Source organism: Sus scrofa, chromosome 14, assembly GCF_000003025.6.
Source record: "Sus scrofa isolate TJ Tabasco breed Duroc chromosome 14, Sscrofa11.1, whole genome shotgun sequence".
In the NCBI taxonomy this organism is placed as follows: domain Eukaryota; kingdom Metazoa; phylum Chordata; class Mammalia; order Artiodactyla; family Suidae; genus Sus; species Sus scrofa.
The window spans coordinates 30745572-30771917 of NC_010456.5; the positions used below are offsets into that span (position 1 = coordinate 30745572).

At 43.0% G+C, this 26346-nt stretch overlaps 1 protein-coding gene across 2 annotated transcripts in view; it reads right to left on the bottom strand.

The window, feature by feature from the left end:
• Nucleotides 1-26346, bottom strand: part of WDR66 (WD repeat domain 66) — an 80328-nt gene that overhangs the window by 33034 nt on the left and 20948 nt on the right. For both annotated transcript variants that reach the window (XM_013982831.2, XM_021074247.1), the window contains exons 7-15: nucleotides 26028-26108; nucleotides 20209-20286; nucleotides 17930-17980; nucleotides 14412-14626; nucleotides 11721-11915; nucleotides 10622-10872; nucleotides 10167-10318; nucleotides 7800-7973; nucleotides 6609-6793 (exon numbers count right to left, since the gene is read on the bottom strand). In XM_013982831.2, the coding sequence (XP_013838285.2) occupies nucleotides 6609-6793; nucleotides 7800-7973; nucleotides 10167-10318; nucleotides 10622-10872; nucleotides 11721-11915; nucleotides 14412-14626; nucleotides 17930-17980; nucleotides 20209-20286; nucleotides 26028-26108 (1382 nt within the window). The remainder of the gene's footprint in view (nucleotides 1-6608; nucleotides 6794-7799; nucleotides 7974-10166; nucleotides 10319-10621; nucleotides 10873-11720; nucleotides 11916-14411; nucleotides 14627-17929; nucleotides 17981-20208; nucleotides 20287-26027; nucleotides 26109-26346) is intronic.

Here is a 26346-nt window from a genome sequence, read left to right on the forward strand (position 1 = left end):
GGAACAGGGAGTGACTGCTAATGGGTATGGGGTTTCTTTGGGGGCGATGAAAATGTTCTTGAATTAAACAGTGGTGATGGTTGCACAACTCTGGATACAGTTAAAAAAAAAAAAAAGAACACTGAAATGGTAAATTTTATGGTATGTGAATTATATCTTAATTTAAATTATAAATTTTTTTAAAAAGTCAAACTATTCAACAGGAGGTCAAAGGTGTTTCAAGTTTCTTACTGGAAAAATAGAGATAATGAGAGTTCCCATCATGGCGCAGCAGAAACAAATCCAATTAGGAGCCATGAGGTTGCGTGTTCGATCCCTGGGCTCGCCCAGTGGGTTAAGGAGCCAGCGTTGCCGTGAGCTGTGGTTTAGGTCGCAGAGATGGCGCAGATCTGATGTTGCTATGGCTGTGTTGTAGGCCTGCAGCTGTAGCTCCAATTAGACCCCTAGCCTGGGAACCTCCATATGCCATGGGTACGGCACTAAAAAGACAAAAAGACAAAAAAAAAAAAAAAAAAGACAAAAAAAAAAAAGAAAGAAAGAAGGAAAGAAAGAAAGAAAGAAAGATAGAGATAACGACAGTATTTACCCCATTATACTGTGGTGAGCATCAAGCAAGTTAATATACATAAAGCACTCAGAACAGTTCCTGGCATGGAGTGAGAGCTATGTAACTGTAACGTCAAAATTCCTAACAATTTCATCAGGTTATTATCTTTTTCTTCTGACTGAAAACATTTTACATATTCATTGTGAACATCTTCAAATATTTAGACATAAAGTAGACAGTCTACCCATAACTGTACATTGCAGCACTGCACCATTTATCCCAAGATAATCACAGGTAAGAGCTTGGTGTGTGTGACGCGAGAATTTCTTTTCTGTATGTATTCTAGCCCACAGAATTCTAGACGAAAATATCTAAGTTACACAGAAATGATTTTATATGAAAATATATTTGTGCTTATTTGGAAAATTTGCTTTATCTCATATTATGCCTTGGGGATATTTCCATGTTATGAGGCAAGGAGCTATCTTCTCTTTCTATTTTTCTTCTTTTCCAAAAGCAACATCATGTTTCAGAGTACAGACAAGCCATCATTTAACTAATCCCCTATTAATGGACATTTGGATTGTTTCCATTTTAAAAAATATTTTCAAACAAGGCATCCTTTTACTTCTGTCTTGGCATCCTGTGCTAGTACTTCTGTGGGCTGCATTCCTAGAAGTCAGAAGATGGGCTATAATTTAATAATGGCAACAAATTTCTCTCCCCAAAGGTTGTCCCAACTCAAACCCTCCCGCCCCCCCCCCCCCGCCATCCCCGCCCGCCAGTGCACCATGAGAGAGCTGGCTCCCTCACACCCTTGCCAACACCCGGAGCTATCGATCATTTTTATCTTTGCTAATCTGATTTGTGAAAAATGATGTCTTGTTTTCATTTGCATCTTTGATGTACTGGTGAGCATCTGCTCAGAGGTTTATGGGCCTTTTTCTCTGAACTGCCTCTTCACAATCTTTCAAATATTTTTTAAATGCAGTTTTAAATTCTTTTGGATTTATTATCAAAAGACAATTCCTTCCCAATTAAGTTGTGGTTATGGGGCTTTATTATTCCTACAATTTAAAAGAGGCTTTACTTGGGAATGATGCAAACATTTTAGAACTAGATAGAGATGATAGTGGCACAAAATTGTGAAAAGACTTTTTTGTTTGTTTATTTTGTTTTGTTTTGTTTTGTTTTTTAGGACCATGCCTACGGCATATGGAAATTCCCAGACTAGCAGTCGAATCCAAGCTATAGCCGCTGGCCTACACCACAGCCGCAGCAACACAGGATCCAAGCCTTGCCTTCAACCTATACCACAGCTCATGGCAACGTTGGATCTTTAACCCACTGAGCAAGGCCAGGGATCAAACCCACATCCTCAAGGATATTAGTTAGATTCGTTTCTTCTGTGCCACAATGGTAACTCCTGAACCGTTCATTTAAAAATGGTTAGTTTTATGTTATGTGAATCTCACCTCAATAAACTACTCTTTTTTTTTTTTTTTGGCCACACTCACAGCATGCAGAAGTTCCCCGGCCAGGGATCAAACCCACACCACAGATGCATCAATGCTAGATCCTTGGAGTTCCCGTCATGTCTCAGTGGTTAACGAATCCGACTAGGAACCATGAGGTTGTGGGTTCGATCCCTGGCCTCGCTCAGTGGGTTAAGGATCCGGCGTTGCCCTGAGCTGTGGTGTAGGTTGCAGACGCGGCTCGGATCCCGTGTTGCTGTGGCTCTGGGTAGGCCGGCGGCTACAGCTCCGATTAGACCCCTAGCCTGGGAATCTCCATATGCCGCAGAAGCAGCCCCAGAAATGGCAAAAATACAAAAAAAAAAAAAAAAAAAAGATGCATCAATGCCAGATCCTTAACCTGCTGCACCACAAGGGAATCTCCTCAATAAACTACTTTTTAAGAAAGATGCCTAATACTAATTTCCAATTCATCTTCAATGGCAGAAAATCCTAACTTCATGGCTCTAAATGAAAACATTAATTTGAAAAGATATGTTCACCCCTAAATTCATTCACTGCAGCATTACCTATAATAGCTAAGATATGGAAATGACCTACATGCCCAACAACAGATGAATGGATAAAGAAGATATGGTGTGTGTGTGTGTATATATATATATATATAGAAAATACACACACAAACACAACAGAACACATTCCAGCCATAAAAAAGAATGGAATCTTGGAGTTCCCTGGTAGCTCAGGGGGTTAAGGACCCAGCATTGTCACACAGTAGCTTGGGTCGCTGCTGTGGTATGGGTTCAACCCACGGCCTGGGAACTTCCACAGGCCAGGAGTGTGGCAAAAAAAAAGAAAAAGAATGAAATCTTGTTATTTGTGACAACACGGGCGGTCCTAGAGGATTTTACGCTAAGTGAAATAAATCAAAGAAGGACAAATATTATATGATTTCACGTATAGGTGGAATCTAAAAACAAAACAAATGAACAAATATAACAAAATAAAAAAACAGAGTTATAGATACATAGAACAAATAAATAGATGGCTGTCGGATGGGAGGAGAATGGGGGAGGAAAGGACGAGGTGAGGGAAATTAATAGGTACAAACTTCCAGTCACAGGTATGAAATGTACAGTGTGGGAAACATACTCTATAAATACGTAATATATTTGTATGGAGACCTGTCTTAGTGACATTTTGAAATACAGAGAAATTATGTATAAATGTATAGAATCACTATGTTGCGTAGCAAGAACTAACATAGTGTTGTAGATCAGTTATACTTCAAAAACAAAGTTAAACACATAGAAAAAGAGACCAGATTTGTGGTTACCAGCAGGGTGGTCGGAGGAGGGGAACTGGATGAAGGCCAAGAAAAGGTAAAAACTTCCAGTGGTGGGATAAAGTACTAGGAATGTAATGTACAACATGATAAACACAATGAATACTGCTCGTGTTATAGGTGAAAGTTGTTAAGAGAGTAAATCCTAAGGGTTCTCATCACAAGGAAAAAAAAATTTCTTTCTGTTTCTTAAATTTTGTTTCTAGGGAGTTCCTGTTGTGACTCAGCGGAAACAAATCTGACTAGCACCCATGAGGACGCAGGTTCCATCCCTGGCCTCGATCAGTGGGTTAGGGATCCAGCATTGCCATGAGCTGTGGTGTAGGTCGCTGACGAGGCTCAGATCCTGTGCTGCTGTGGCTGTGCTGTAGGCCAGTGGCTGCGGTGTAGGCCAGTGGCTGCAGCTCCAATTCGATCCCTAGCTTGGGGACTTCCATATGCCTTAGATTTGGACCTAAAAAAAAAAAAAACTGCGTCTACATGAGATGCTGGATGTTCACACAACTGTGATAATCATTTCATGATGTCAGTCAGTCTCATCATGCCGTACACCTTAAGCCTATACAGTGCTCTAGGTCAACTATATCTCAATAAAATCAGAAGAAAAAAATAATAGCAACAATAAAAGAAATGTATGGGAGATCCCGTTGCAGTTCAGCGGCAACAAACCTATCTAATATCCATAAGGATGCGTTCAATCCCTGACCCTGTTCAGTGGCTTAAGGATCTGGTGTTGCCGTGAGCTGTGGTGTAGGTCGCAGACATGGCTCGGATCTGATGTTGCTGTGGCTGTGGCATAGGCTGGCAGCTGCAGCTCCAATTCAACCCCTAGCCTAGGAACCTCCTTATGTCTTGGGTGTGGTCCTAAAAAGATGAAAAAAAAAAAAAGATGGAAACTTAAAAAGAAAGAAAGATGCTTTATGCTAATTTTGAATTGATCTTCAATGGCAGAAGTTTCCAGCTGCTCAGCTCTGGGTCCCTCCTATGAACTGTCAGCAAGAACTCGGAGCCTGGGCTATTCCACCCCCAGGCACCTGCTCAGCCCACTCAGAGGTTCTCAGGACTGCGCATATCTATGGGATGTTCTTTGTTCAAAAAGCTCATGTCCATTAAATATGATGGACAAAGATTCTGAAATCTTCCCAAAACTCCCTTTTTTTTTTTTTTTTTTTGGCTGGCCTGCAGCATGTGAAAATTCCCAGGGCCAGGGATAGAACCTGAGCCACACAGTGACAATGCTGAATCCTTACCATGAGGTCACCAGGGAACTCCCTAAAACTCCTTTTTACACGTATCTTTCAAATGTCTCCTTCCTAGTGTTTTAATAGTTTTTTAAACAGGGCACTGGATTTCTCTCCTGTCCCTGACACATGACATGGCATTTCTCAGTAATTTTTCCCTTGTGCCCTTCTAAAAAGAACTGTTGGGGGGGAGAAAAAAAAGATCCTGGGTGTTCCTGGCCTTTTGAGGACCTCCTTTTCTGAGAGGTATTTCCACAGAAAAGGTCTTCCCCGAGCACGGGGCCAGAAGCTGCTGGCCTTTTCTACCTTCCTCCTCTTCCATGGGGTCACTAGAGCACTAAACCTCCAGTCTCTCCTGCCTCTGCTCTTTCTGGCCAGACCCACAAGGCAGCCAAAGCACAGGCACAAAGAGGCTGCCCTCGAGGTTCCCAGGCTAGGGGTCTAATCAGAACTGTAGCTGCTGGCCTACATCAGAGCCACAGCAACACCAGATCCAAGCCTCATCTGCAACCTACACCACAGCTCATGGAAATACCAGATCCTTAACCTACAGAGCGAGGCCAGGGATCGAACCCGGAAGCTCATGGCTCCTAGTCGGATTCGTTTCTGCGGCAGCATGACAGGAACTCCGACTTTGAGCAAGTTTTATCGCCTCTCCAAATGTCGGTGGCACAGTCCTTTGGAGGGCTGCTGAAGATAGATGCACGGCCCTGACGCACAGACGTACACCTTAATCAGTACTGACCCACAGGCCTGGCAGCACAAGGGGCCAACCACAGGTCCATACCTATTTCAAGAGGAGGAACTGCTGCTCTAAGATGCTAAGCTCATGGCTGCACGTGACCTCAAATGCAGATCTCGAGCCCAGCCTCCAACATGAATGCCAATTTCGTGATGGCAGAAATACTGTTTAATTTTCATCCTGGCCATCAGCACCTAGAACAGGACCTGGCACAGCTAGGGGCTCAGTAAATACTGAGTGAACAAAGGAATGCCATCAGTTGTACTTAAAACTTCTTTAAGGAATTCCTGTTGTGGCGCAGCAGAAATGAATCCAACTAGGAACCATGAGGCTGCCGGTTCAACCCCTGGCCTCGTTCTGTGAGTTAAGGATCTGGCGTTGCTGTGAGCTGTGTGGTAGGTCACAGATGTGGCTCAGATCTGGTGTGGCTGTGGCCGTGCTAAGCTGGCAGCTGTAGCCCTGATTAGACTCCTAGCCTGGGAAGCTCCATGTGCCTCAGGTGTGGCCCTTTAAAAAAAAAAAAAAAAAAAAAAAAGGCAAAAAACCCCCACAAAAGTTCTTTAAGAACCAAGAATAAGAAACATCAGGAGTTCCCGTCGTGGCGCAGTGGTTAACGAATCCGACTAGGAACCATGAGGTTGCGGGTTCGGTCCCTGCCCTTGCTCAGTGGGTTAATGATCCGGCGTTGCCGTGAGCTGTGGTGTAGGTTGCAGACGCGGCTCGGATCCCGCGTTGCTGTGGCTCTGGCATAGGCCGGTGGCTACAGCTCCGATTCAACCCCTAGCCTGGGAATCTCCATATGCCGCGGGAGCGGCCCAAGAAATAACAACAACAACAAAAAGACAAAAAAAAAAAAAAAAAAAAAAAAAAAGAGAAACATCAGACAACTGGTAGAATTCATGTGAAACTATCTGCTTTTATCCATGAGGGTAGGAAATTTGATAGCACATCAGCAACTTTTCCAGGCCCCGGGGTCTTCGTTGAGGCTGGGGCTCTGAGCTCTGGGTACCTTACCCTGGGACAGGGCTGGTCTCAGAAGCAAGGGCTCTGGGTCTGAATCCTGCCCCTGGCACTTTCTAGCCATCTCACCTCAGATGAGAGCCAGTTACCTTATCTGTGGGTAGATTTCCTCCTCTGCAAAGTAAGAAGGAAAGAAATGGCAGCTACACTGCTCAAAGGTATTAAAGGTGGGACTTGAAATTAGCCGGGGACTGAGAAATTGATTTCCGAGTAGTTAGTGAGCAGCTCCTGTGCTTACCTGCACATTTTTGTGGTAGAATTAAAGAGTTTCACTTTGTATCCACTGTTGCAAATAAGCAGGAAGAGCTCCTTGATGAGTGGCGGGTACCAGACCATACAGGTGGGGTAGCTGCCCTGGTCAGTTCGGTGAATGTCCAGGACCTCCAGGTGGTCTTTGTAGCTCTTGAGAAGATTATACTCAATCTGCAGAGAAGCCCAGATGGACACATGTGAGGAGAAAGAAAGAAGCCAACAGTCCTATTCTGGTGGAAGACAGGACCAGGCCTTCTAAGAGGAGACTTGCTTAAACTTCTACACCTAGTAAGCTTCCACTATGGAGTATTCATTATGAGCAAGATGATGGTCTAAGTTCTCTAAAAACGTCATGCCATTTAATACTCAGGATGCCCCTGCAAAGCAGCTCTGTTGCAGATGAGAAAACAGATGTTCAGAGAGGTTCAGTGCTGTGCCCAAGGTCACACAGCTAAGAAGTGGGAGGATGAGAATTCAAATCTAGGTCCAACTAACTCCAAAGCCTGAACTCTTACAGTTACATAGCACTCCTTTACTTATCATTATCTTGGGAACTTTTTGAGGGTGGGAACTAATCCATATCTTAATCTCAGCACTTGATAGTCACAAATGCTGAATTTCACCCACAGGTAGATCTTGTTTGACCAGGACAGGATGGATGGAAGGAAGAATGGAGAGATGATGCATGCATGGAAAAATGGACAGAATAAAGGAAGTAAGGGGAGGGAAGGAATGAAGTTAAGATGGATGCACAGATAAACCGATCAACTGATTGTGAATCCATCATGTAATATCGCATTTGCCGTTGTCGCTACCTTGCCCTCTGATTGTCTCTGAGTTGTCACACTGACAGCCTGGCCCTGACCCCTGAGCACACAGAGAGTGTAAGTGTTGGCTTCTGAAATGGACACTGAGGCGAGGGTGGCCTGAGCTGTGAGTACCAACTCCCACTGTCAACAGGCCACTTCCCAGCACCCCCTCCCCACCCCCTCAACTTAGGACATGAATCCCTGTGTGGTGTCAGGGCCGTGTTAATGCTGAGTGTCAACTCTGAGAGGTACATTCATTCTCCAACGAACACACATACTGTGGGCCTGGTTCCATGCCAGATGCCAGGGAAGTAAGAAGAATGTGACCTGGTGCTGGTGACCAGGCAGAGGCAAACAGAACAGCTCACCAAGAGTCTGTCTCTCCCGAGGCTCAGCAGTCTGGGCTCATTGCTGTCCAGGTGAACCCCAAATAGGACACTTCGAATGCTCTTGCGATGAGAACGAAGCCTCGCCAGATATTCCCAGACCCTTCGTCCATTTCTGACTCTCACCATGTAAACAGCCACAGTGAAACTGACATCCTGAATAGGAGCAAAAAGAGCACAAGTTACCCCTTTTCAGAGTCTGTAACTTAAGAATCATCACTTTGTTTTTCATCCAAACTCTGCTTTTAGAATATTTTACCCCAAAAGAAAATCTTCATCTATAGGAACAAGTAGTAAGATGACACCCACTTTACAGATGAGAAAATCAAGGTTCAAAGTAAGGAGCGGGGGTGGGAACTGTATTCCGTCACTCTGGTCTCACTCTCCATTCTGGTCCCCCCTTACTCTCTGTTGGAAACTGAAACCCTGACTCTTTTTGCTTTTGTCCTCCCTTCTCCAACTACACAAACTTTAATTTATTTATGTATTTTAACAGGACACATTTTATTATTTGTAAAATTGTATTGGAGTATAGTTGACTTAGAATGTTGTGTTAGTTTCAGATGTACAGCAAAGCCAATCAGCTGCACATACATATATCCACTCTTTTTCAGATTCTTTTCCCAAATAGGTTATTACAGAATATTGAGCAGAGTTCCCTGTGCTATTATATAGTAAGTCCTTGTTAGTTATCTATTTTATATGAGGTAATGTGTATACGTTAATCCCTAACTAGTCTGTTTCTGTTTTTAAATAAGTTCATTTGTATCATTAAAAAGACAACCCACAGAATGGGAGAAAATATTTGCAAACAAAGTGACCAACAAGGGATCAATCTCCAAAATATATAAATAGCTCATGCAGCTCAGTATCAAAAAAACAAACAACCTAATCAAAAATGGGCAGAAGATCTAAACAGATATTACTCCAAAGACAGGCAGACAGATGGCCAAAAAGCACATGAAAAGATGCTCAACATCACTAATTACTAGAGAAATAAAAGTCAAAACTACAATGAGGTATCACCTCACACCAGTCAGAATGGCCATCATCAAAGAGTCTACAAACTATAAATGCTGGAGAGGGTGTGGAGAAAAGGGAACCCTCTCACACTGCTGGTAGGAATGTAAATTGGTACAACCACTGTGGAGAAGAGTATGGAGGTTCCTCAAAAAACTAAATATAGAACAACTGTATGATCCAGCAATCCCACTCTTGGGCATATATCCAGAGAAAACTATAACTGGAAAAGATCCACAAACCCCAATGTTTACAGCAGCGCTATTCACAATAGCCAAGATGTGGAAGCAACATAAATGTCCATCAATAGAGGAATGGATAAATAAGATGTGGTACATATACACAATGGAATATTACTCAGCCATAAAAAATGAAATAATGCCCTTTGCAGCAACATGGATGGCCCCAGAGATTATCATATTAAGAAAAGTATAAGTCAGACAAAGACAAATATCATATGGTATCACTTATATGTGGAATCTAACACAAAATTTTGAAAAGGTATACTTAAAAAAAAAAGAAAAGTATGATGGCTGAGAGTGAAAGGGGCTGGACAGTGGGCAGGAGCAACCTGAAGGTCCCTGAGCATTGGATGCCTAAGTCAGTGTGGTGGTGGGAAGCTGAGTGACAGTTTGGGCCTTTAAAGTGTTCTGTACATAGAACAGAAGAGGGGACACCCCATGCAGAGACGGGAGGGCACTGTAAGGGACCATAGTTTAGGTGAGGCTGGCGGCTGCCCAGCGCCCCCTTTAACCCCCCATGTAAGGCGAGATGAGCTCGGACCAAGAGAACCGGCAGGAAGGGAGGGGTTGGGGTCTGGGGAAATCTCTACTGAGCTTAAGAGCCTTGCTCAAAGAGGGAAGGAACAGAATCCAAAACGCCTGATGACGTTCCTTGGAGATAAATGTGAATGTCATCTTGTCGAAAATCAAAGGCCAAGATGAAAGCCTGGAAGCAGAGAGAGGACTCCAAAGAACTAACAAACCAAAACCAAGCTGTCAGAGCAGCAGAATCCAAGTCCGGAGGTTCTGAGACCCTGGTCTTGTGTTCAGGCACAAGTCCCCCCACTTCCTCTACCTCTTTCTCTTTTCATACCAGCTTTATGGGGGCAGAATTCATATCCCACACAAACCACTCATTGAAAGTAGACAGTTCAGTGGGCTTTAGCGTGTTCAGAGTTGTGCATCCATCACCATGGATTTGGAGCATTTTCATCACCCCAGAAAAAATCCTGGACCCTTGGGCAGACACTCCGCATCCCTCTTCTCTTGTGGCTTTAAATGAGGTCGTTAAACCACTGCACACATGGCGCTCAGTGAGAATACTCACGGCAGTCGCCATATACTGTGAGTCGTGGGAGAAGCTGATGTGAGTCACGCTGGTTCTGGAATATTTGAAAGGCTCTGGGATTTCACTTTCTAAGGACATTGCATCAAGAATGTAAACGGTCCCCTCTGTGAAGCCAGCTCCAAGGAGAGCTCCTGAAATTACAAGCCAGGGAACAATGATCAAAAAGGACTTCATTCACTCTAGAAACATCAACTCCATGCGGGCCTTGTCCCAGGTGCCAAGGAGACAGCAGTGAACAGGACAGACGAGGTTCCTGTGAGAAGCGGGGCATCGTGGGAGGAGCACCCAGGTAGTATGGTCCTGCAGGGTCCCACCTGGCCTGGAGCGGGGAGCAGGTTCAATACCCTTCCTGGAGCTGTGACAGCCAAGGACACAGACCCCTAGGGTCTGTTTTCAATTCAGAACCTGAGGCAGGTTGATAAAAATGAAAATACCTTCAGGGTTGTAGGTCAGGCTCTGGACTCCAAGCCCCTTCTCAAAGACCCTGCTGAAGAGGTACTTTTTCTTTTCATAATCCCACACTTTGATCATCCCACAGAAACTCCCAATGGCGATGAGGGGCTGATAGGGGTGGCAGGAGATGGCACGAATGGCATCCTTGGGCTCTACAAATAACTTCTCGAGTTTGGTCCCGTCCGCTGTTAAGTGGTACACCGATGCATCTGATGTTCCAATGATAAAATTCCTGTTTGCCAAGGAGAGACCAGACAGTGTCAGTGTTTGCAGGGAACGGGGCACGCTAGCTATTCTGCCTCTAATTGCACATGAACCGCCTCTGTCGTCTGTAATTTAGTGACATTATTAACCCGACAGCTCCAAAAATACACCACCAATACCCAACAGCTTCCATTTGCAAGTGAAAAAGCCCACATTTCGACATGTAAATTGAGTCATTAAGTATGCAGATGGACAGTCAGTTGTACAATTAGCTAATCTGCACATGCAAATATTCATTTGTGTATGCAAATATGGAGTTTGGTGCACACATACAGATGTGCCTACAAATACTGCAAGGGTAATTAAGCAGACTCACAGATAATTCAATCTTGAAATGTTACGGCTATTAACTATCCAGTCCCGCTAACCGGTAGTGCTAGGACAAACTCAGCTTCTAGAAAAGAGATCAACCTACAGCAAAGGACTCCTGAGGCAACAGAGATTAGAGCCCAGGGATGAGCCCTTTTCAGCTTCCTGTCACTAAACATTCTTAACAGGAGAAGGATGTTTCATTTTTAAAACTAACTAGGAGTTCCCACTGTGGCTCAGCAGTAACAAATCTGACAAGTATCCATGAGGACGTGGGTTCGATCCCTGGCCTTGCTCAGTGGGTTAAGGATCCGGCGTTGCTGTGAGCTGTGGTATAGGTTGCAGATGAAGCTCAGATCCCTCGTTGCCATAGCTGTGGGGTAGGCCGGCAGCTGTAGTTCCCATTTGATCCCTAGCCTGGGAACATTCATATACCACAGGTGCAACCCTAAAAAGCAAACAAATACAATAAAATACAACAAATGACAAGATTCATTAACAACTTACCTTACAACAAAAAGGTCACCTTTTAAAGTGCAATCTGGAGGGTAGTTTGTATCTTCCGTTGGAGGAGTTGCCGGTGTCTTTGAGAAAGACAGGCTTCTTATGCAGCTCAGTTTGAAGTGGCTGTACCAGTTAACAATGGACAGAGTGCGATCATAGAACTTGATGTTACCCCGAATGTCACCTGTGACAATGTAGCTGAAATGGAGAATAACCTCAGTTTGTTAAATGATGGTAACAAGTACTACCTATTGAACACCTAATCACATGTCAGCCTCTGGACCCCAGGGTGTTGTGAAAACGTCGCCTAATACTGCCCTCTGTGGCTGATTTTACTGCCATCCCACTTTACATGTAGGGATCTAAAGCTCAAGGCCTGGGGTTGCCAGATTTTGCACATAAAAATGCCGGATATGCCCTGGGAAAAAAGGAGTTCCCACAGCTGCAGCTCCAATTCAGCCCCTAGCCTGGGAACTTCCATATGCTACAGGTGCTGCCCTAAAAAAAAAAAAAAAAAAAAGCAGGATGCCCAGTTAAATTTGAATTTCTGATAAACAATGAGTAATCTCCTAGTACAAATATGTCCCCAGTACTGCATGGGATATACTTGTACTAAACCTGGCAACCCCATCAGGGCCACGTGGCTGGACTATGCAGGGATTTAGGCATATCTAATGCAAAGCCCTTACTCTCTGCTCCACTATTCCTGGCCCTCTGAAATGAGCCCTGTGCAATGGCGGTGGGCCATGATTTACATTCTCCGCCATAAGACTACAGATGACAACAGAGTCCATCTACCATTCCTCTGAAATCTCACAGGCTGGCAATGGGACACAAGCCGCTTTACAGAAAGACGATGCTATGAGAGCAATCGGAAAACTCAATCCGGTCATCATAGCCAAAGGCAGTGCTGCGTGACAAAACGGCTTTTATTTCCAGTCCTCAGAGCCATCCCAAATGCACTTGTTTTTTTAAGCCTCTGACATAATTCTAATCACAGGGGGTGGGAGGAGTAAGGGGATGAATTTCCTCTTACACATGCAAAGTGACTAAATGGGGTTTCTGATTAATAAGCAAGGCAGGTGGGCAGAGTAATTGGCTAGAACATCATTCACTGCCCTCTGCTGGAAAGAAACGGCAAAACAAGCCAAGTGTTTTCGGAGCCCTTCCTGGCTGGGTTTTTTAACATGGAGAGAAGGGAACCCAGGTCTGGTCTTCCCTGAGTCCTAACCCCCAATAATGAAAAGCTGATTGCTTCATCACCTCAACTCTACTACTGCCTTTACACACCAACTAAGGAAGGATGCCAATTCACATTGTTATTTGTAAAGCCATGCCAGGACCTCACTGTTCCTCTGTATTACAGAAAGGGAAAGGAAAGCAATGGGCTTTTGGAAAACAGATGGCACAGTGACTCCGACCATATGAGCAGGGTCCTTGTCATAAAGCAACCGTCTGCAGCACTTTGGGGAAGTTCTCTAGCACTCTGATAATGGCTATTTTACCTAGAGCTCCCCTGTGCTCTAACAATTTCACATGCCTCATCTCACTAAAACATGACAAAGTCTCCCAGAGAGGGATGGTATCATTATGCCCATTTTACAGATGGAAAAATGGAGGCACAGCAAAGTTACGTCCCTTGCCCAAGTTCACTCCAACGAAGGGATGCATCTGGCATGTAAACCCCTTTACACCTGAGGCTCACCAGTCTAATGATCACCTACATGCCCTGACAGCCTCTCAAAATCAGAGTTACGGAACTTTTTTTTTTGCCACACCCCCAGCATGCAGAAGTTCCTGGGCCTGTGATCGAACCCAAGCGTTAGGCCACCAGGGAACTCTAGAGTAACAAAACTTTCTGCTGTATTTCATCCTTTCTTTTTTCCTTGCTTTTTAGAGCCACACCCATGGCATATGGAGAGTCCCAGGCTAGGGGTCAAATCAGAGCTACAGCTGCTGGCCTACACCACAGCCACAGCAATGCAGGATCCAAGCCGCATCTTCGACCTACACCTCAGCCCGTGGCAACGCCAGTTCCTTAACCCACTGAGCGAGGCCAGGGATCGAACCCGAAACTTCATAGTTCTTAGACAGATTTGTTTCCACTGTGCCACGATGGGAACTCCTATTTCATCTTTTCATGATGGGTAAATGTTATTTTATAACCAGAAAAATATATATAGCCATTTATGTCATGTCCTCAAATTTAAAATATGCACAATTTAGGATGCAAAATAAGTCTATTTAGTGCAGAAAAAATCAGGTAGTTTTTGTTTCACCAACACAAAAGGACTTTTAAAAGTAATACATGCCCATAATTTTTTTTTGAAAAAAGCAAACCAATTAGTACAAATGAGACTATAAAAAGAAGTAAATCCACCCCCATCCTTGATCCTAGCTCTCTGTTCTTTTCCTTAGAGGCAACCAATGTTCCCAGTTAATTGGCTCTCCCCAGAAATAATCTCTGCATATACAAATTACATGTATACCTCCAAAAGGTTTATAAATACTCTTAGAGGAGTTCCCTTCTGGTGCAGGGGGTTAAGGATCTGCCATTGTCACTGTAGCAGCTTGGGTCACTGCTGCGGCTTGGGTTTGACCCCTGGCCTGGGTATCTCCACATGCCGAGGGAATGGCCAATAAATTAATTAAATACTTTTATAATCATCCATAGCTTTTTAATTATTGAATTACCTGTCAACTGTAGTAAGCACAGTGATCCCCTCCTTCTGCAAATGAACCAGTTTACAGGGTTTGATGTGGGGAAAGCCTGAAGAGATGGAGGCAGATGATGTTGGGCGGCAAATGTCCCAGACAACTAGTTTCCCTTCCATTGTCGCAGACAGTATTTGAGTTAAATTCAAATGAAAGACGGACTGGCTAAATTTTCCCACGAGCTTGTTGAATGTCTGCATTTCAAGACACAGGTTATTTGCTACTGTTGGTAATAAATATAAAACATTTATTTTTTTCTTTTTTTTACGGGCACACCTGTGGCAGTTCCCAGGCTAGGGGTCAAATGGGAGCTGCAGCTGCCAGCCTACACCACAGCCACAGCACTGCCGGCTCTGAGCCGCATCTGTGACACACACCATATCTCTCAGCAACACAGGATCTTAACCCACTGATCGAGGCCAGGGATTGAACCTGCATCCTCATGGATATTCGTGGGGTTCTTAACCCCCTAAGCCACAATGGGAACTCCAAACAAAGCATTTATCATCACGGCGTTTTATATTATACCTAAATATAGTGAGAAAAAATATGAATTTCTGCTGTGGCGCACTGGTTGATGGTTCTGCTTGTCTCTGTTGCATCGATGGTCCAATCCCCAGCCTGGTGTAGTGGGTTAAAGGATCTGGTGTTCCCACGGCTATCGCAGAAGTGGTTTGGATACGATGCCTGGCCCAGGAACTTCAATAAGCCACAGGCCTGACCGGAAAAAAAAAAAAAAAAAAAAAAAAAACAGGGGAAAAAAAGTCTTTAAAAAAATCACTAAAAAAAAACCACCCCTCCCCTATGGAATGCCACGGCCCAGGCAGTTCTGAACCTCTGCAGGTTTGCTAAAAGCGAGTGAAGGGTTATGAACTGGGTTAAACTGTTTGCTTAAAGCAAATGAAAGAGTGGTTAATTACGGTTCACACCTGTTCAACTTCGCTTACTGAGGTTTCAGAGGCTAATGTCAGTCCTGAACAAAAACATGTTCCAGCTGTGAAATATCAAAAGCCAATGCTTCCAGGCTCCTTTTGATGATAAATTATTTTCCCATCAGTGGAAATTAAGTGCTGTACCTAGAAATGGCCCCAAGAGTCCTTGTTAAATGTGTGCTATGCAGGGTAAGGCACTAGGCATCTTTCTTAGAGTTTAGACAAGTATAGAAAGAACCCAGTTTTGCAGTGAGGGAAGCCCCTCAAAGAATAGTTAGCGAATGAATAAATTCCTATGACACAGTAATTCTGCCACCTGACTCTAACTGGGCAGAGAAGATCCTAGGTGTGCCTCTCTGACTCAAACACAAGAGGGTCAACAGAACCACAACTGGTCAAGCAACGGCATCACTTTCTTAGAGAAGCCCTGTTTTAACACAAGGCATTTTTATCATTTCAAACTGCAGCCGATCCTCATTATTTGTGGATTCCATATTTGCAATTTTACCTACTCACTAAAATTTATTTGTAACCTCAAAAGCAAGTGCTTATGGCGCTTTCACCATCCTTTGCACATGCATACAGGTGCCAAGCTATGAAAAACTCGATGTTTCCAGCTGAGGTCAAACAAGACAACTCTGCCTTCTTGTTTCTGCTCTCAGATGGGAAACAAGTGTCCCTTTCCTGGTCCGATTAGTGCCTTGATGTTTGCATTTTTTTCCTGCTTTTTGTTGGTGATTTTGGTACTTAAATTGGCTCCCAAGCATGGTACTGAAATGCTGCCTAGTGCTCCCAGGCACAAGAAGGCTGTGCTGTGCCTTATGGAGAATACACCTGTGTAAGAAAGGTAAGCATCATTCAGACATGAGTTCTAGTGCTGTTGAACATGAGTCCAATGATCAGGGACCAATGTTATATATTAAATTCGATGTCATTAAAGAGAAACATGCATAAAACACGGTCATGTATCTGTCAGCTGATGAAAGTGTTGTGACCCTAGCCCTGCAGGAACCTATTCATATATTTCTCCCTGGAGCAACGATTCAGCATGCCCTAACTCAGGTCTACTGAGACCTTATGCAACATAACTGCTGCAAATAATAAGAGCTAACTGTATTTATTTTTTGATACTCTGATTTATGAAAGATAGAGTTTGTAGACAGAATAATCTTGCTTTGTGTCCACTGTCTCATCTTTTTTTTTTCTTCCTTTTGGTATGCCCTCTTGAAAAATAGAGTTTTATAGATCAAACCAAGAGTGAAAGTAGAAAAATAATCATGAAGTGCACACAGAGAGCAGGTTACTGGGGGAGTATCAAATGCAGGAAAGGCTGCATGAGACAGGGCATTTCCACCTCAGGTGCAATAGCTTGAGGAAAGCAGGCGAAATGAAATGTTTCCTGCAACACCTGGCTCACTATCTTTCTAGTGCCTCTTAAATATCTAAATACGCAACAAGAGAAGTTCCCTTCGTTGCTCAGTGGAAACGAATCTAACAAGCATCCATGAAGATGCAGGTTCGACCCCTGCCCTCAATCTGTGGGTTAAGGATCCGGCATTGCCGCAAGCTGTGGTGCAGGTCACAGATTCGGCTCGGATCTGGTGTGGCTAAGGTTGTGGCCTAGGCCAGCAGCTGCAACTCCAATTTGACCCCTAGCCTGGGAACCTCCATATGTTATGGGGTGAGGGGGGGCCTAAAACGACAAAAAAAAAAAATCCAGTATCATTTTTTAGCACACTGAAAACTGAGCTAAAAGGGATCCACTCATGTCCAACTACCCTACGTACTTTACCTCAAATTAACCTTTATCCTTTGTCATACACCCATTATAAAGACCATCACTTCCTTGGATATTTTCTCATGATAGGAAACTTTCTTTTCCATTTATTTTTAATCGATATTATTACTATTGTTATTATTATTTTTTTTACAGCTGCACCTGCAGCATATGGAAGTTCCTGTGCTAGGGGTTGAATCAGAGCTGCAGCTTTCAGCCGATGCCACAGCCATAGCAACACCGGATCCTTAATCCACTGAGCATGGCCAGGGATCGAACCCCCATCTTCACAGAGACAATGTCAGGTCCTTATTAGTCCACTGACCCACAACAGGAACTCATATTCCATATTATTTTTAACAATACCACCATCATTTTCAACTGACTGGCAAAGAACCTAAGTAAAAATTACAAATTATTTCCCAATGGTTTAATATCAAAACATACAAAAAGTAGGAGTTCCCATTGTGGCTCAACAGGTTAAGGACCTGACTAGTATCCTAAGGATGAAGGTCGGATCCCTGGCCTCACTCAGTGGGTTGAGGATCTGGTGTTGGCACAAGCTGCATCACAGGCTGTAGATGTGCTCAGATCCAGTGTTGCCTTGGCTGTGGTGTAAGCCGGCAAACTGCCACTCTGATTCAACCCCTGGTCCAGGAATGTCCATATGCAGCAGGTGCAGCCATAAAAATGAAAAAAAAATACAAAGAATAACCCAAAGTGACTAAGCTCACACATATTTATTCTCCACAAAGTCAGATATATAAGAGCACAACAGGTGTACTCACTTTTTCTGTTAGAAGTGGGGCACTATGAGCAAGTATATCTCCGTCTTCATACTGATAAGTACAGAAAAATAAATAATCACTACTAAAAAAAGACCTGGTCTCCAAAAGAAGAACTACATAACAGCAAAATCAAAACAAATGCATATAAGCAGGGTCAGAGCTTTGCAATTTCTACAGGTAGGAGAACCTGCTGTCTCTAGGAACATCTAAAAACATTCTGAAAGGAAAGGAAATAAGTTTAAAACGCCACAAACAATTGTGGCTTTAGGTGGCAGTTAATGCAAATCTGAATTCTATGTTTATAAGGCTTTAAAGGTATAATTAATACCTGAGGTAATGAGTATCACTGAATATCAGCAATTCAATGTGTTGGTGTTTTGCATCTTTATTGAGGTAAAATTCATGCAACATAAAATTAACCATTTTAGGAGTTCCCGACGTGGTGCAGCAGAAATGAATCCCACTAGGAACCATGAGGTTGCAGTTTCGGTCTCTGGCCTCACTCAGTGGGTTAAGGATCTGGCATTGCCATGAGCTGTGGTGTAGAGGGCAGAAGCAGCTCAGATCCTGTGTTGTTAGCTGTGGTGTAGGCCAGCAGCTATAACTCCGATTTGACCCCTAGGCTGGGAACCTCTGTATGAAAAAAAAAAATTAACCATTTTAAAGTGTACAGTTCAGTGGCATTGAGTATATTCACAATGCTGTGTAGCCATCATTCCATCTGGCTCCAGGACACTCTCATCACCCCAAAAGGAGGCCCCCTCTCTATTAGGCAGTCACCCTCCAATCCCCCTTCCTCCAGCCCCTGAATCATACCATTCTGCTTTCTGTCTCTATGGATTAACCTATTCAGCACATTTCATATCAGTGGAATCATACAATCTGTGGCTTTTTTGTGTTTGGCTGCTTTCATTCAGCATAATGCTCTCAAGATTCATCCACATTGTAGCCTGTGTCAGTACCTCATTCCTATTTTTAATGGCTCAATATTCCATTATACAGATGGACCACATTTTGTTGATCCATTCACTGTTTCTTTTGTTTTGGGGTTTGGGGTTGGTTGTCTTTTGTTTTGTTTGTCGTTTTAGGGCCATACCCACAGTGTATGAAAGTTCTCAGGTTAGGGGTAGAATCAGAGCTATAGCTGCCAGCCTATACCACAGCCACAACAACACAGCAGCTCCCAACAATGCTGGATCCTTAACCCATTGAGCAAGGCCAGGGATCGAACCCGCATCCTGATGGATACTAGTTGGGTTCATTACTTCTGAGCCACAATGGGAACTTCCTCTATTCATTGTTGATGAACATTTGGTCTGTTGCTACCTTTTGGTTATTAAGAGTAATGCTGCTGCTATGAACATTTATGTATAAGTATTTGAGTGGCTGTTTTTAGTTCTTCTGGGTATACATCTAGGAATTGGTGGGTCATATGGTAATCTTTCTTCTTTTTCTTTTTTGGCCACCCCTGGAGTTCCCGGGCCAGGGATCAGATCCGAGCTGAAGCTGCCACCTAAGCCATAGCTGTGGCAATGCTGGATCCTTAACCCACTGTGCTGGGCTGGGGATTGAACTGCGTCCCAGCGCTCATGAGACCCCACCAATTCCATTGCTCTGCACAGTGGGAACTCTGGGTCATATAGTGATCTTATGTTAACTTTTGATGTTTTTTTAAATCTCATGTTTTTGTGCATATCAGCTATCTGTTTGCTAATTCCTTTCTAAAAGGGAATAAAAAACCAAGATCTTGAAAAACCCTACATTTTAGACCTTAAATAGATTCAGATAAATATCTGACTCATTACTTTAACAAATTAAATGAAATTTAAATTATCTGCTTCTGATTTAGGTTGCTAATTTCCAATGAGACTAAAATAAATACTATAATTAAATCAAAACATTATATGTTTATTGCTTTCTAAGTAAATACTACATCATTACATTACCAAAACATCTGTACTCAAAGAATGAACATACACTTGTCCATACATTTAAAACAAATGAGGAATTCCCATCGTGGCTCAGCAGTTAACAAATCTGACCAGGAACCATGAGGTTGTGGGTTCAATCCCTGCCTTGCTCAGTGGGTTAAGGATCTGGCATTGCCATGAGCTGTGGTGTAGGTCGCAGACGCTGCCCTGATCCCGCGTTGCTGTGGCTGTGGTGTAGGCCGGCGGCTATAGCTCCGATTCGACCCCTGGCCTGGGAACCTCCATATGCCGCAGGAGCGGCTCAAGAAATGGCAAAAAGACCAAAAAAAAAAAAAAATTTCTACTTACCCACATATAATATATTGCTTGTGTTTTACTATTGCTCACCAATTCTTTATTATTTGTTGGATTAAACGTAAGGTAGTTCTGAAATATAAAATATGGAAATACATTACATAATAATAAATTTTCTCTTTCTCTATGATTAAGTTAAATATTAAAATTAGATATTTTTTATTAAAATACATAACCAGGTAGGAGTAAAACACAGAAAGGAAACGGCATTTTGTAAGCAACAGAAATATAATTTAAATACAGAGTGTTAAAATTAATGGTCTCAAATGTGTTTCCTTTCTTATTCTTATTTTAATTCATCACCTATAAACTGGAACAAGCAATAGTAAACCACTATTCACCAATAACCTTTATTCTGTGTCCTTTCAGACAAAGAAGGCTGCAAAATCAATTCTAAATTTGACAAGGTCACAAGCTAAACTGGAATGAATGCAAAATACTGGAAGGGGGTTCTGATTCCTGCCAAGATGGTGAGCAGCATGGGTTGCCTGGATCCCTTTCCAAAATTTAACCCTGCAGACACTACAGATGTGGAAGAAACATGAAATGCAGAAAATAAATAACAACAACAAAGTGAGAAATCCCCAGGGGGGTGTAAGGCATAGGTCTTGAAATGGTATGTGCGTGGGAGGTGGGAAGTAGCCTGAGATGAATGAAGGGCTACGGGAGGCAGCTTTGAGTGATGGGCTCGAGAAATGTTTTTTTTTTTCTTTTGGTTGCACCCATGGTGTGTAGAAGTTCCCTAGCTACAGGCTGAATCCATGCCACAGCAGTGACTCAAGCCATAGTAACAACACCTGATCCTTAACCATCTTTTTTTTTTTTGGTCTTTTTGGGCCTCACCCACAGCATACGGCGGTTACAAGGCTAGGGGTCCAATCGGAACTATAGCCACCAGCCTAAGCTCAGAGCCAGAGCAACATGGGAGTGAGCTGTGTCTGTAACCTACACCACAGCTCACAGCAACGCCAGATCTTTAACCTGCTGAGCAAGGTCAGGGATCAAACTCACATTCTCATGGATGACAGTAGGATTTGCTAACCGCTGAGCCACGACAGTCACTCCAGAAATGCTTTTTTTTTTTTTCTTTGTCACACCTACAGCATGTGGAAGTTCCCAGGGATCGAACTCATGCCACAGCTGTAACCAGAGCTACAGCAGTGACGTCAGATTCTTAACCCACCGAGCCATGAGGGAACTCCCAAGAAATGCTTTTTCAACTCTACTCCAGCCCTTTCCACTCCATCTCACATTCCTTGCCTATTGCTTGCTGGGGCACTTCAGGAATGTAAACTACAATGCCCATGTCTGAGGATCAATTTCAGGACAGCACAAAGGTCTGGTGGAGTGAAGATGATGAAAGCACATGCATGGACAAGGCCTCATAAAGGCTGAAAATTAGCCTCAAATCTTCTCAATCTCTGCTTAGATCAAGTGACTACTTTGCCAAAGGCCTGAAGGAGTAAAAGCAAATCTTCCTTGGAAGAAGTTATCATCCTGAGCCTCAAATTATTCCTATCCTTTTTTTTTTTTTTTTTTTTTTTTTTTTGGCTGCACCCATGTCATGTGTAAGTTCTTGGGGCAGGGATCAAACCTGTCTTATACTTTTTAAGCACAACATCAGGTATTCAATGAAAAATAACCAGGCCTATAAAAGAGACACACTCAAATAATTGAAAAAAAAAAAAAAAGAAGGAGAAAAGTAATCAACAGAAAGAGACCCCCCCCCAAGGAGAGTCATCACCCAGACTGGACAATAACTGTGATTAACATGTATGTGAAAGTAGAGGATAAGATGGATAATCTCAGCAGACAATTCTATTGTTTAAAAGAATCAAACGGAAGGTTTTTTTCTGGGTTTTTTGTTTTATTTTGTTTTTTAAGGCTGCACATGGATGTTCCCAGGCTAGGGGTCAAATCAGAGCTACAGCTGCCAGCCTACATCACAACCACAGGAATGGGGGATCCAAGCCGTGTCTGTGGCCTACATCACAGCTCATGGCAATGCCAGATTGCCAATCCACTTAAGTGAGGCCAGGAATTAAACCCACATCCTAATGGATACTAGTCAGATTCATTTCTGCTGTGCCACAATGGGAATTCCAAAATGGAACTTTTAGATCTGAAAAAAATGCTTTACAAAACTCAAAGGATGATTTAACAGAAAATTAAATACAGCCAAAGGAATGATTAGTTAGTAGAAAAGGAAGATATATTACAAGAGAAAATACCCAGACTGAAGCATAAAGAGAGAAAAGAATAGAAAAGAGAATAAAAGACCTACAGGACAAGTTGAAAGGGTCTAACTAACATGTAATTGGAGTCCCAGAGGAGAGGAAACAAAGAATGTGGTGGAAATAACCTTTCAAGAGACAATGGATAGAATTTTCCAAAACTAAGGAAAGACATAACATCTCAAGTTCAAAAACCCCAAAGGAGAAGTTGATTTTTTTTTAAATCAACATGTCCATGTACACACAGATGCATCATTGAAAAACCAAGAGAAAAACCAAGCTTTTTTAGGGCCACAGGGTCAAATAGGAGCTACCACTGCTGGCCTACACCACAGCCACAGCAACACAGGATCTAAACCACATCTGTGACCTACACCACAGCTCTCAGCAATGCCAGATCCTTAACCCACAAAGCAAGGCCAGGCATCGAACCCACGTCCTCATGGATACTAGTCAGGTTCGTTACTGCTGAGCCACAATGGGAACTCCCAAGAGAAAATCTTAAAAGCAGCCAGAGTGGGAAAAAAAGATGCATAACTTTCAAAAAAGGTAGCAGTAAGATCGATAGTTGGCTTCTCAACAGAAATGATTTAAGTCTGAAGACAATGGAATAATACCTGTACCATCAAGGTACTGAGAGAAAATAACCACCAACCTAGAATTCTGTACTTTGGAAATACCCTTCAAAAACAAGTTACCAAGAGAAATGAGAGCATATATCTCTACAAAGACTTGTACAAGAATGTTCAGGCAGCTTTATTTTCAGTAGCCACAAATAGGAAACCCACAAGTCCTTCAGTTATCTATTCAATGAAGAGAGAAACAAATGGTGACATATCCATTCAATATACAACTATTCAGCAGTAAAAAATAATAAACTTTGTGCTCACTTCAGCAGCACCTATACTAAAATTGGAATGATACAGAGAAGACAAGAATGGCCCTTGTGCAAGGATGACATGCAAATGGGTGAAGTGTTCCATATTTTTTTGAGCCTACCTATAGAAGCAGACTCACAGGCATGGAGAACAGACTTGTGGTTGTCAAGGGGGAGGGAGTGGAATGGACAGGGAGTTTAGGGTTAAGAGACACAAACGATTACATTTAGAGTGGATAAGCAATGAGGTTCTGCTGTACAGCACAGGGAACAATAACCACTCTCCTCGGATAGAACATGAAGGAAAAAAATATCAAAAAAAGAAAGTATAGGGAGTTTCTATTGTGGCACAGTAGTAACAAACCCAACAATCCCCAACTAGGATCCATGAGGATGTGGGTTCAATCCCTGGCCTCACTCAGTGGGTCAGGGATCTGGCGTTGCTGTGAGCTGTGGTGTATGTTGCAGACGTGGCTTGGATTCGGCATTGCTGTGGCTGTGGTGTAGGCCAGCAGCTGTAGTTCCAATTCAACCCCAGCCTAGGAACTTCTGTATGCTGCGGGTACAGTCCTAAAAAGTGGAAGAAAGAAAGAACGAAAGAATGAAAGGAAGGAAAGAGAGAAAGAGAAAAGAAAAAATATATATGACTGAGTCACTTTGCTGTACAGCAGAAATTGACAAAACATTGTAAATCAACTATATTTTAATTTAATTTTTTTGGTCTTTTTTGCCATTTCTTTGGCTGCTCCTGCGGCATATGGAGGTTCCCAGGCTAAGGGTGTTGCTATGGGTGGCATAGGCCAGAGGCTGTGGCTCCCATTCAACCCCTAGCCTGGGAACTTCGATATGCCATGGGTGCAGCCCTAAAAAAAAAAGACAAAAAAAAAGAAAGAAAGAAAAGATACACGCACCCCAATGTTCAAAGCAGCACTATTCACAATAGCCAAGACATGAAAACAACTTAAACATTCACTGACAGAGGAATGGATAAATAAGATGTGGTACATATACACAATGGAATACTACTCAGCCATAGAAAGGAATGAAATAATGCCATTTGCAGCAACATGGATGGAACTAGAGATTATCATACTAAGTGAAGTAAGAGAAAAATAAATATATGATATTGCGTATATGTAGAATCTAAATATATGATAGAAATGAACTTATTTACAAAACAAATCAGACTCAGAGCCAAAGAAAATAAATTTATGGTTACCAAAGGGGGGAGGGATAAATTAGGAGTGTGGGAGTAACATATACATGCTACTATATGTAAAGTAGAGGAGTTCCCCTATGATGCAGTGGATTAAAGGATCCAGCATTGCCACAGCTGTGGCACAGGTCTAAGCTGCTGCTTGGATTCAATCCCGGGCCTTGGAACTTACATATGCCATGGTTGAGCCCATAAAAAAAATAAATAAATACTGGAATAAAATTTAACCAAGGAGGTAAAAGATCTGTATAGTGAAAACTATAAAACACTGCTGAAAGAAATTAAAGAAGACATAAATAAATGGAAAGGCATCTCATGTTTGTGGATTGGAAGGCAATGTTATTAAGATGACAATACTGGGAGTTTCCATAGTGGCTCAGTGGAAATGAATCTGACTAGCATCCATGAGGACACAGGTTCGATCCCTGGCCTCACTCAGCGGGTTAAGGATCCGGTGTTGCCATGAGCTGTAGTGTAGGTTGCAGCTGTGGCTTGGATCTGGCATTGCTGTGGCTCTGGCATAGGCCAGCAGCTATAGCTCCGATTTGACCCATAGCCTGGGAACCTCCATATGCCACAGGTGTGGCCCTAAAAAGACAAAAAAAAAAAAAAAAAAGATGACAATACTATCCAAAGTGATTCAGTGAAAGCTCTAAGGAAACAGCAAAAACATTTTTTGGTAGCAAAAGTAAAACCCATCCTGAGCACCTCAGTATGGCTGGTGGCTTAAGAAGTAAGCATATTTTTTTCCTGGAGCATGAAGAACACAGGGTAGGAAAGAAGTAGAGAAAATGGGCATAAAGCTGATAACAATATACACCTTGCTGAGTCCAGCCACACAGACCCCCTGTTGGGGCTCCTGGTTTCGGCAAGTCACATGCATTCCTACCAGAGTGGCTGGCACACAGTAGGCACTCAATGAATGCAGGTGAGCAAAGGCTGCAAGGATGAATGACATGATGCAGAGGAGCAGAGTCAACACTCTGGGTGGCCTTGGGAAGTCGTCTCATGAAAATCGAGAATAATAAAAACTTCCCTACATGAAGAGCAGTTCAGAGCATGCTTCTAGAATGAGAAAGGCAGCCAGCTGGTTGACTTTAGACAAATCATTTAATAGTCTGCATGGATTACATAAGATACTGTATCAAAGAATTTAGCAGAACCAGCACATAATAAATGCTCCAAAAATTAGCTATTATCACCAAAAATAAAATCAGATCACGGATAGAATTTTTTTTATTTTTTGGCAGCACTGTGGCATGCATAAGTTCCCAGACTGAGGCTCGAACCCTCACCACAGCAGTAATCAGAGCCACAGCAATGCAGGATGCTGAAATGGCTGAGCCACCAGGGAACTCCATGGATAGGAATTTTTAAAAAGCTCCTGTTTGTGCACCATCATGAAGCTCCAGTAAAACAAAAAGCAGTTTTGACCTGGCTTCTGTGTAACTTTAGATGGATCTTTACAAGCTCAAACTGAACTCACCTGAAAACCATACTCTTTGGGAAGGTCAAGTGTGCATGCGGGCGTTTCCACCGCTAAAGTCCACCTCCAGATGCAAACTCTCTGTAAGTGACAGCAGACAGGGAAGAAGGAGAAGGTTTCTGAAGGCTGCTGAAGTAACCTACACCTCTCGTGGTAATCCAGAAGCTTCCGCGAACTCAGCAAAGCACAGTGAACCCCTGACCAGAGACTGGTCACCACCCTCCACCCAGAGAATCGCAGATGCCACACAGCTTGAGCAGAGCTGCTCACAGCAACACTCCTGTCAGATTGGCCAGCCAGCTGAGGCTGCCCCAAAGGG